The sequence below is a fragment of the Sceloporus occidentalis genome, unplaced genomic scaffold (assembly GCF_023333645.1).
Source record: "Sceloporus occidentalis isolate IW3139 unplaced genomic scaffold, rSceOcc1.0.p SCAF_3, whole genome shotgun sequence".
In the NCBI taxonomy this organism is placed as follows: Eukaryota; Metazoa; Chordata; class Lepidosauria; order Squamata; family Phrynosomatidae; genus Sceloporus; species Sceloporus occidentalis.
The window spans coordinates 90,169,956-90,182,326 of NW_028316983.1; the positions used below are offsets into that span (position 1 = coordinate 90,169,956).

Genomic DNA, 12,371 nt, shown 5'->3' on the forward strand with positions numbered 1-12,371 from the left:
TTGTATAACATTAGTGACATTTAAAATGAAAAATTGTCAAGTAGGCAATCTGGTAACTTAGATATTAAGCTTGTCTTAGATGTGAGTGTTGCTCGGCATATATTACATTGAAGAGACTATTACAAATATCAAATTTACTTGTAGATAAGATTTAAATTCAAAGGGAACTTTTTGTACACAGCAGGTTCTAAGGTACTTATTTTGTGTTTGTATTATTCAGCAAGTCAGGTGCTGCCCAGGTGACAATTGGAAGAGACTATCAGTGAAGCATGAGGAATCACTTTAGGGGGCAGTGGTAAGAACTGGCATCTGTGCAGAATTACTGGTACATGATAATTGCATCTTAGCAACAATCATGGTTGTTAAATAAAGCATAATATCTACTACTTGATATGAAACTTGTGATCTCTTTGACAGTCTCCCCCTTTTAAAGAACAAAAATGTGTTTCTTACATAACATATGACATCTTTGCTTGTTTGTTTTTGTTTTTGTTTTGTAGGAATCCAAGATTTTCCAGAAAACATAAAGTGCTGTAAGTGTTTAACAATAATTGAAGCCAGTGTCAATCCTATTTCTAAGTGAGTATCCAACAGTTGAGTTAAGTGTTTCTCTCTTTTAAATGTGCAGTGTTTTACAAATTAAAATGTAATGTGAAGTGGGGGTAGCACTGTTATTTGTAATAATAATAATAATAATAATAATAATAATAATAATAATAAACACATCAGGAACAGAGCCAACTGGGAGAGAACTAAGTGAGGCCAGTAACACTATAGTAGCTAGAAGAAAAGAATGCTGATACATTTTAAGAGTTGTATTCAGTGAAATACTGATTTAGTGTTCAGTTTTATAAACATATATAGGACTATTGAACAATGAAGTAATTCACTGATCCATAGCCTCAGTTTTAAAAACTAAGCTGCTATATACAAAGTCATACCTTTGGTTCATCAATTACTTTGTGTTCTACAACAACTTTGTGCCTTTTAAACATTTTAGACAGAAATCTTTTCCAAACCCTACCTAGATGTCTGTTCTTGATTGGATCATGATGCTCTTTAAAATCTGGGCAATCAGATTTAATTCTGCTCCTGGGTATCCAGATTGTAACTGTCAATATTTAGGTGGTGAGTAGGAAGGGGGGGAATCATATTGTCATCCCTGTTTTCCCTCTCTTTTAAAATAGCTCAGTGATATTGATTTGTTGATTCTGCCATACTGGCTATTTTTTCCTTTGCATTTTTTTGGAGTAATTTGATTATGTCAATACAAAAACAGGGCAGTACATAGCCCAAACAAGAAAAATAAATGTTTATGGTTACTTCATATTAATATATAGGGCAATGTCATCAATATTCATAAAATTGCAACATACTCTTTCAGCATCAATAAAAATGTTTCATTCTAGAGATGATAAAAAGTGACACTGATATCATCCAGTTCTCATTTCATAATTAAATCCACCACTGAAAGCTTACACATACATAACAAAAGATGATGCAAACTTAAATTTCAGGTACATAAATCTCTCCTCAAAAGAGGAGGTGTAGCATGTCACTTGTTGCAGTAAGAAGCAAGCAGTTAGCTCTAACAAATTGTTCAATAAATTTTTCACTGTGCTGCAATTGAGGATATCTATCTGTTGGGACTTATATTTGTATTGTTCTTACCGTAACAAAGCTAAAAAAATTAACTCATTTTTTAGGCTCCCAGATGGTTTCACTCAGCTTTTAAATTTGACCCAGCTGTACTTAAATGATGCCTTTCTGGAATTTCTTCCAGCTAACTTTGGAAGGTAAGCTTTAAATTTACCAGTTCTCTGTCAACCAAAAACATGTATTTCATGTAAGTCTAGAATACACACATTGTAGCTATTATGGTTATTTCATTTCCTTTTGAATTAGAAGTGGGATTTAATGCATGTTTCTTTGTTACAATCATCTTGTAGCCTTGCCACTGATGTGCTGGGATCTTGATAGAAACAGAAAAGAAATAGGTCTAAGCTGGATGACCACAGAACTCCCACACCAACAAGCCCAGTGTTCGTTCAATAAAACAGTTAAAATAAATAATGAATTACACTTGCCAACCATGCTATGGATGATTTTGATGGTGGCATAATTTTTTTTTGGCTAGCGAGAGGAAACAAAAAAAATGAATTGGAGGAAGGGGAGAGATAGCTTAAGGTGACTAGGCACATATGGAAATGAGGAACAGAAGAGAATCCCAAGTTTGGATGATATCATTTTGGTTAGATTGAAGGCACACAAAAAATCAATCCACTAGTCATTGGATTATACAGGCTTTGGGATGAGCAACAGAGAACTAGGTTCAGGTATCTTCTCAATGGTGGCCATTCATTTGAAGCTTCAGTTTCCTAGAATCATGGGATAGGGTCATCTATCTAAGGAACCGACTTGTAGGAATACACACCTGAAGCACTCCTGAGAGCTGGCTATTCAACCTCTGTTTAAAGACTTCTAAGAGTCGACCCCCTTCTGAGGCAGTCTATTCCACTGTTGAACAGCTCTTACACTATAGAAATTCTTCCTAATATTTTGGTAGAATCACCTTTCTTGTACCTTCTTTATCATTAAAGTAAATGGTATTGTGATTCATGACACTTCAGAGAACATAGCGATTACAAAATATTTTACACCTTTTCATAATACAAATGTTTCAAAGTAGTGCAAGATGTTTCTTTAATAATGTTTTTGTTATTTTTTGGTAATCCAAAAAAATCATAGTTTGCCATACTATTTTTGGAAATCTGAAATATCAGGCTGTGGTTGCTTCAGACAAGGAAGTAACTAATCAAATAGAGTTCACAAGGGAAGAAAGACGTCTGCAAGTGTAAGGCTAAGACATGTAAAACCTTCTAAATCAGCCCTGTAACACTTCCATGTAGAGTTGTCAGATGCTTTGGTTTTGTGCCAGTCTCTCCCAAAGTAAATCCAAAAAGTCATTTTTTGAAAGAAAAAAAACCATGCCTTCTAGGATTGATTAATGGCTTGCATTTTGTTGAAGATGTAACATTAGCAGCACACATAGTAGTTATATTTTCTAAACATAGTAATTGGAAGATGCCATGCCTTACTCAAACCTATAAATCAAATAGAGTTCCCCAAGTTTGTTAAAAACATTTAAATACTGTGAAAAGGGCAGAAGCTGTTATCAAGGAAGCAAGTAGGATACATCTCTCACTGAAGTGCTGGACTTCACTTTGAGCATTTCCTGCACAAATAATGGAAGGAAGTATTTAAAATGTATGCTTGCCACAGAAATGACTACTACAACACTTGTCACTTTGTCACTTCCATGAGAAAACCACCTGAATTACCTAAATGGTGGCAGTTCTAATCTGGAAATTGAACCTTTCCACACATAACTCCTTTTATCTTCAACATCTCACATAACCCATTTGTTTTCCTCATATCCAATAACCTAATAATTTGTTCTAAACCTTCATACTTGTAGCCCATTGATCTTTCTGCCAGTGAGATGCTCCAATTCCACTTTACATGTTACAACAAAAGTAGAGAATGGCAAAGTGCAGTGTGCTCAAACTTGCATTTGTTGTATTCTACAGAGCAGTATTGATTCAGTATTTTGATAGAACATGCTGCATACAATTTGTCTTTTCAGTGTACTTTTTCATTCTTTTCAAACGGTGAGTCAGTTGATGGTGTGTTTCTAAATAAAGAGCATCTGTGCAGCTTTTAGACCTATTAAAACTATTATTTGATCTAACAATTGCATTATTTTGGGTTTGCCTCTTGAGACTTGCAAGATTCAAAAATTAGACTACCATTGAGTGAAATTTGGATTGTACATCCCCACATTTTTTTTCTTTTTCAAAAGTGATTTCCTAGTTTAATTTCAAGAGTTCTTTCAGGCAGTGGCATTCCTGACTCCAGTGTCACTTGGGGTGGGGGGGTTGGGCTTCCTGGGGCAGGGCTTCTGCAAGGAGGTTGGGGGGGCAGGCTCAGCAAGGCTCCTTTCTGAGCAGGGGTGGCGGTGTTTGGCCTGGCTCCTTTTCCCAGACACATCGCCCATGTCAGCCTCCTGTCCAGGAGGAATCCCAAAAGGTCATCCATTTTGAGCAGGACTAAGAAGCAGCAGTTTATGTTTCTATGAGTGCGTTTAGCTGTCCTTTGGCCATGTCCTCCATTTTGTGATGCCCTCTCCTCCTTTGCAGTTAGGATGACTCTGGTTACCCTACTTAGGAGAAAGGATGGTCCAGCCACCAAAGAACCTGTGGGAGGGGCAAACCTTTCCCCCCACTCACCAGAAGTGGCCAAAAGAGGTTGCCGGCCACCTCCTCCCTCCACCTCCAACCCAAGGGCACCAGCACCTTCCTCCTCCTCCTGATCTTCCTCCTCAAGTGTCCCCTGGCAGGTTGTGCAAGAGACCAAGTTGTGCAACATCCACATACACATGATCCATTATATAGTTTATGATTTGTATTCTAAAGTTTAAGAATATTAAGAATGACAATGCTATATAGCCTTGTCAAAAATTTACCGTCATTGTTAAGATTTTATACCCTCAATGAGCATAGCTCTTTTATAATAAGTTTTCTTTCCTCCTGTTAAACTTCTTTTGCTTTTGTTTTCTCTTTTGGAAATTGTAGTTTTAGTTTACAGAAACACATTTAGTTACTCAAGTGATTAAGTACCTTAAGAGTCATGGTACTTTGCAAGATAAATGCAACAAATCAAAGCTATATGCTGAGTCTTCTGCAAAACACTGGAGGGCCAATTTGCTATGAAATGGATAGACTCAATACTTCGTCACTGATGATAACATGCATTTATTTTAGCATTCTGTATTTGCCCCCAGCTGTCCCTACTTAATTGCTCTCATGAGATTTCATGATATTTTGGAGGTGCACTGCCAGAAATCATAGCTGACGTATGCTGTCTTTAAATTAGTTAATATTCTAGAGCTTGAAATATCTGCTGAATATTAAGATTCAGCATCTTCATCTTACTGGAATAATCAGCAAAATTAATTTAAAGCTGTTATTTCTAACTGCAGGCATATGCTTATAATTCTCATTAGAGGCTGGCCAGGTGCATGGGAATAATTTCATAGTATTATGCAGCTAGTATCATTGGTGTTGGAACAAAAAGCTTCCTAGTCATTCATGTATACCATTAATGAATTTCAAATAGTAAATTCATGTTTTTTTAATATTTAAAACTTATAGAACTATGCTTATAATTCTCATTAGAGGGTAGCCAGGGGCATGGGAATAATTTCATAGTAATATATGGCCAGTATCATTGGTGTAGGAACAAAGAATGCCCTAGTAATTCTTGTATGTTGTTAATGAATTTCAAATGGTAAATTCATGCTTTTTTCATTTTTAAAACTTCTAGACTCGTTAAATTACGAATACTGGAATTACGAGAGAATCACTTGAAAACTCTACCAAAGTAAGTGCTTATGTATTTTAGTTACCTGTAATGTTTAAAGAATGCAGCTCTCCCCTCCCTCCCTCCCTCCACTGAGAACCTTACTACTTTGTTGAGTGATTCCCATTGTAATTTGTATCTTATGAGTTTTGGGGGGAAAGAACCTTTTGGGATATTTGAAAGTAACAGTAGCAATGACTTAAAATCATAAGTAATCAAGCACCAATAAAGAGGCACCACACACACATTCTAATATAGCCTTAACATATCATAAACTAGAATTCAGGAAAATAATATGCTTACGAAATGATTAATTGGTAGATATATATATAGAAATATGCAGTAAGTTAGCAAGACCTTATCCATGGTATATATCAAGTCTTGCCTTGTATATGTCACTTCTTGCTGGCAGTAGCAGTTACAGGTTTCAGGCAGGATTCTTTACTGTTTCTTCCTGGAATGCCCCAGTGGTTTCCCAATCAAGTATTAATATCAGACAAGACTGACTATGTTCAGGGTGAGATAGTGGTATAAACATCCAGATACATTTTGTTGGTATCAAACTATTTCCCCTCAATAGTATGTAATCCTCCATTACATATTTTTCTTCTCAAAGCAAGCAATAAGTAATTTTAGCTGTTTTCTTCCTGCTGTTCACAATTTGGGACTTATTCCATGCAAAATTTTAATATGGTTGATTTACACAGAAAAAAACATTTTCAGAGCAGCAGACAGCATTTCTGGTTCAGGAACCAGCTTTTTCTGTACAGAAAAAAATATATTTCTGCACAAGCAAAAATATTTCTGTGCAGAAAAACATGTTTCCTGCAGAGAAAATGCAGTTTTATGAGTGAATTTTGTGTGAATGTTGTACAGAGCAAATCCAGAACTGTGAAGATTCTCATCAGTCCAGGATTCTTATCATCAGGGTTTCTTGAAAAACATTGTTGTGGTGGTGTGTTTATTGTTTTTTTACCATTTTCCAAATACTTCCATTCCTACCCCCCAATTGGTTAATGAACTCTCAATGTACTTCACTTGATTGTCCATATGTCTAGGAGGAGGTACTTGCTGTGGTAAGTTTCTAGATTGGAATTTGTTCTTCGGGTAATTCTGCACTACTGCAGAATGGTCCTTTTAGTCTCTAAAGATGATGAGAAGGGGTTTAACAAGACCTCCCCAACTTTGTCTCTGGTGCAGCCTCTCCCAGACATAATCTTGTTTAATTTTTTCACTGGTAGATCTTGTTGAACCCAAATCAAAGTCACTCTTAATGAAGTTTTGCAACACAGTCTTTGATTTCAAACTTTGCAATGATTAAACCCTCACTGGTTATCCCTTTCTACATTCATTGCAAAGATGGATTCAGTTTGTGTATAAGCCTGCTATAACACTGTTTATTGTTTGCCTCTGGGTCAGGCCAGATCCTCTGGAACTGTGAATGGACAGATAGGATCAGACCAATCCTGCCCTAGGTATTTTAGCCTGTGTTGTCTAATCTAGATGATGTGAGGCCAAAAGGAAGCTGAGCCTTTTGGCACATGTGGTCAACCTATAGATTTAGCAATGAAGCAGACAGCCTGGACGTAGCAGCCTCTGGACCCGATCAGCCTGGGACCATTGTGACCAGATGGCCCACTCCCAAAGTGGGTCACTGGCAGGAGCGGGTTTTTTCAGCTCCTTTTTGTAATGGCTCTTGCCATCTCAACATAACTTCAGAGCAGCTTCCAATTTGTTTTGGGGACGTGTGTCATATAAACGCCACAGCCCCAAAGTGAATGGAAGCTGTTCTATTTGGCCTGCCTGTTTTGGGCTCAAGTCTATTTTCTCAGATGTATAGAATGAGCACTGTTTATAGACTACATTTATGAAAGTTTGTGCTACTACATCTTTCACTTAGACCCGAAACAGATGGGCCAAATGACATGGTTTCCGGCTGCATATGGGTTGTATCATTTAAAAGATGCACACCACAAATGTGGCTGGAAATCGCTATGATGCCATGCCATTGCCAAAAAGGAGCAAGAAGAATCCACTCCTTCCCACAGCCTAGCTCAGGACTATGGTGGTGTCCCGGATCAGGACCGGTGTTGCTGCGGTCCTTCTGGCCTACCTGATTTAGGCCTATGTTAATCTCACAGATGTGCTACAGTGCGTCCTCGCCTTACGCGGGGGATCCGTTCCGGATCCCTCCGCGTAAGGCGAATTCCGCCTATGCTCGAGCCCCATTGGAAACAATGGGGCTCATGCGCGGCGGCACGGGTGCCCATTCAATTGAATGGGATGCGCCGCCCCTTCCACCCCACGTGCGCACCGTGGCTTGAGCGCGTATGCTCAAGGCTGCGTATGGCGCGCCCACGTATGGCGCGGGCGCACTGTACAAGATTCCTTTGCCCTGTATTAAGTTGACCTAATAGTCCATCTTTCACAATATTTTCTACTTGGACACTACTTTCTACTCAGCATGTGGTTGCTGTGGCCTGGCACAGTTTGCTATGGTCCTTTTGGCCCATGTCTTTTGGACCTATGTTAGTCTCAAATGTATGCTACAAGATTCCTTTGCCCTGCACTGTTGACCTAATAGTCCATCTTTCACAATATTTTCTATTTGGACACTACTTTTTATTCCGTAGCCATTTAATATTCCAGGCAGGGTCATTCCTCAGCCTAAGTATGTGAGATCTTTTACTTGAACTGATCCTGGCTTTGTGGGCCCACCATAAGTTTAAGGTGAAAATCCTTATATTTACATTCAATATTATTGTAGATCATTTTACTTTATATCAGTTCAAAATTTTCTAACATACCTTAACAACCCTGAATTCTTTGTATCTCGAAAGGCAGAGTTGTTTGGCTTTATAAGCATCTTTTTATCTTCAAAGACAAATACTTCTGCTGTTAATCACATTTCTATCAGTATGATAGCTATAGCTGAATACTGTTTATTTAGAATCATAGGTCATAGTTATGCGAACTACCTTTGGGCCAACTCTAGAAACATATTTGTATTAAGACACATTAATCCTAAAACAGTAAAATAATTTTTAGAAGTTTATTATTGGTGTGGGAAGATATAAGCATGAAAGAATTCTCTCTGAACTCTTTTAAAAGAGGAATTTTTAAGGTTGTCACTGGAACTAAAACATGCATTATTTGGGTCGTCAGTAAATGAGCCTGCAATGAAATAGGTCCATTTGTGATTTATCAGCATACCCAGTAACATTCTCTGTATAGGAAACCAATAAACCAAGTAATCAGCTTGATGGATCACAAATGGTTTACCAAAGAAACCACCATGGGATATATACTGTGGTCTCTTTTGTCTGTTAGAAATTTATTCAGTCTGACCAGGTTTTTGTGATCAGCTGCAGTAGAAATGGTATCTATATGATATGCATAGTAATTCTGTTTTGCCAGCAGATTAATGTTTAAAAGGAATTCTATTGAGATGTAGAACATGGAAAAATACTGCTTTTGAATGTAAAAGTGTTTTTTTAAGGTAGACAGAAAGCTAGAAGAAATCAAATATATGCCTTAGGAAAACTATCTGGAGCAGAGAAGCAGGAGAGGGTTGAATAAATGTTCCATATGTTAAAAAGGAACAGAGTTATCAAATGTTCTTCTAAACTGAAATGAAAGCAGTTCTTAGCCACCAGTTCTGAAGTTAAAGGTATCATGATAGGCATCTCTTTTCAAGATTATTACTAGATGTCTTCTATTTAGCAGTTTCACAAGGGATATAAAAGATCTAGTCTATGCTTGAGTCATTTTTAAGAGAAACAGTACTCTGGTTATAACCCCTCCTCAAACAAAGTGTTGGTACAGGCTAACTCTTCCTTATCAAAAATGCTTGGGACTAGAAGTGATTTGAATTTCAGATGTTTTCAGATTTTGGAATATTTGCTTATACATAATTAGATACCTTAGAGATGGGACCCAAGTCAAAGACACCTTATATGAATACTCTGAAGGTAATTTTATACATAATATTTTTAATAATTTTGTGCATGAATCAAGGTTTGTGTACATTGCAACTCCTGAAAGCAAAGGTGTCACTTGCTCAGCCACCAAAATTGTGGACAATTTTGGATTTCAGAATTCTGGGTAAGGGAGACTCTACCTGTACTGTAAAAGCATTGTGCTAAATGTATGCTAGGCTAGTTAGAACAGCTTCTTGCTTACATTACATAACAGTTGATGCCATCACACATTGGACAGGAAATGAATGCTGGATGTCCAGATACTCCTCCATAGTGCATGTATGTTAATTAAATTGTCTTGTGACCCTTAAAGGGAAACAAGATTCATGTGGCATAGTTTTTATAGATTGTATCCTCTTTTGTTACAGTCAGATCAGACATGGATTGTAATCCAAAAAAGTTTATACTAGATAGAACTTGTTATTTTATAAAGTACAAGAGGAATCATTATTGTTTTCCCAGCACATACAGTATTACCATCATGGATAATTTTATATTAATTGCCATCTTTTGAAGAAAGTGATCTCTAAGTGTTCATACAAACAAATCAGTATCCTTTTGAAGGAAAAAGCTAGACAGATTCTTTCCCACAGTTTTTCAACATTGTACAAATAGTCATTGATGATGTTTGGGTAAAATCGTGAAAGCAATAACAATCATGTTGCTTGAAATGGAAAAGGAAGGGGAGATTCTGCTCATTATAGCATTTCTGCAAGTTGTAATCAAGGTGAGAAGGTGTATTTGTGGATGTATTGTTTATTGGCTGTTGAGTTGTTGTTTACTGGCTGTTGACAACTGTTGTTGTTACTACCCTGGTTACTATAATTTAGGGCAGGAGAAAACTCTATAGCAAGTGTCCCCAGAAGAAAGCAGTAAATGAAATTCTGTAATAGCCTATGCAAAATACAGAGAAGGTATAGGAAACAAGTGTCCATGAATGTGGCATGGTGATGCTGTATTATTATTATTATTATTATTATTATTGTAGTAGTAGTACTCACATTCACAGTAATAATAATTACTTTCAACAGAAATACTAATATGTTACATTTATGGGGAAACAATATTTGCCAGATTCAGTGTGAGCTGCTGAAATAGTATGACTGGCACAAAATTACTAATTAATTGAAAATTGAGTATTTAAATTACTCTGTTAGGAATGTGCATTTGAGGACTGTATTGCTTTGATATAGGTCAGTATTGATTAAATACAATAATCTATGGCGATTAGATTTTCTGGAATTATCATGGTGCTTTCTTGTATGTGCGAGTCAGAAAATGCTTTGTTTACAAGAGTGACATTTAAAGAAAACAACTGTGGAGATTTCAGGACATAAATACTCTACATGGGTATCTGAGGTACATAACCTTTTATTTTGGACTTTTTTTAGTTTCCTTGGTGGAAACTTGATGGACTAGAAAATACCACACTCCCTGTCATAGTACTATTACTGTTTGTAGGTTCTAAAACATTTCTTCCTTTGGCTTTATACTGAAATGTACACCTGAACTTCCTCTAATATGACTTTGGCTGTATGTCATATTGAATATATCTGTGACTGTTCCTGGACACATCTTCCAGTGGTGAAAGAAATATTTTGTTTAATGTTTTCCTGTCAGTTACAAGTGAAAACTAGTGAGCTGAAGCAGGCAGAGAAATGCTGAATGTAATAATAATATGTCTTGTGTTTCTTGTGTTTCTTTTGCACAAAAGATATGTGGAGGGGTCGAGGGTTGATGGCATTCTCCATAATGTGTACTTGGGCTGTGCAAAAACACACAGACTGAAAAATCTATATATCTAGAAGGTGATACAATGTAAAATATATTATGCCATAAAAAGATGGGTCTCTATTCCCTGTGTATTTGGACATTGTTCTATGTGATAATCTACTAAATATATATGATAAAGAAAACAAGGCTGTTTTAGTGCCTTTTGGGAGGCAGGGAAGTGATAAAACAGATATCACTTTGTAAAAGAATGTGGTTATGTTAGAAGAGCAGAAAGAAGGTTTATATCTGCTTTGTAACAGATAGTATAATAAATCTGAGATAGTATAATTTTTTTTCATGTAACAATATATGTGTTTTGTGGCATTGTATTGCCTGTGATCATACATAATTCATATTTGAGTATCCCTTATCCAAAATGCTTGGACTCAGAAGGATTTCAGTGTTTGGAATTTGTCAGATTTTGGAATACAGGTATTCATGTGCTGGAATACATGTTGGTGTTCAAAAAGTCAGGGATTTTGGAATTTCAGATAAGGGAGACTCAACCTGTACTTTTGAAAATGGGAGGTAACCCTGATAACTTTCTATGATGCATTATAAAATATTCCAAGAGAAAATATCCAACTTGATGGAGGATTTGTTGACAGCATATCACAGAAAACTATCCCGAAAACTTGGAAATAAGTGAGTGTGATCCTTATCCCGAAAGAAGGCAGAGATCAGAGAACTACAGACCAATATCACTGCTAAATACAGATTATAAAATATTTGCAGGTTGAAGAAAATTCTTGTCAACACTGTCCATGAAGATTAAAGCATTTTTTTGACCAAAGAGATACATAAGTGATAATACTGGAAGTATTTTTTAATCTAATAGAATATCATGAAGTACACAACTATAAGAAACTCGCTTTGATCTTTGTGGACGTTGAAAAGGCTTTTGATAGTGTTACATGGAAATTGTTAGAAATTTTATAATATCCAAATGTAGGGGAGAGGTTTACAAAATAGATTAAGGCAATATATAGCAATCACAATGCCCAGATTATAGTCAATGGGGAGAGGACAACGCCTATAAAAATCCAGAAGGGTACAAGGCAGAGATGCCCATTATCCCCTTTGATTTTCTTGATTGTATTAGAGATTTTCTCAAATATAAGGAGGGGGGGGCATGTGGGATTCACAGTCCAAAAGTATGGGCTTCCAAGGTTACCTGGGCTGCTTAAGGATGATGGG

General features: G+C 36.7%; 1 protein-coding gene across 5 annotated transcripts in view; it reads left to right on the forward strand.

Moving 5' to 3' along the window:
- The window catches only part of LOC149316409 (leucine-rich repeat-containing protein 7), a 239,048-nt gene that overhangs the window by 122,022 nt on the left and 104,655 nt on the right, over positions 1-12,371 (forward strand). For all 5 annotated transcript variants that reach the window (XM_089515424.1, XM_089515427.1, XM_089515429.1 and 2 more), the window contains exons 4-6: positions 501-579; positions 1,707-1,796; positions 5,386-5,442. In XM_089515424.1, the coding sequence (XP_089371550.1) occupies positions 501-579; positions 1,707-1,796; positions 5,386-5,442 (226 nt within the window). The remainder of the gene's footprint in view (positions 1-500; positions 580-1,706; positions 1,797-5,385; positions 5,443-12,371) is intronic.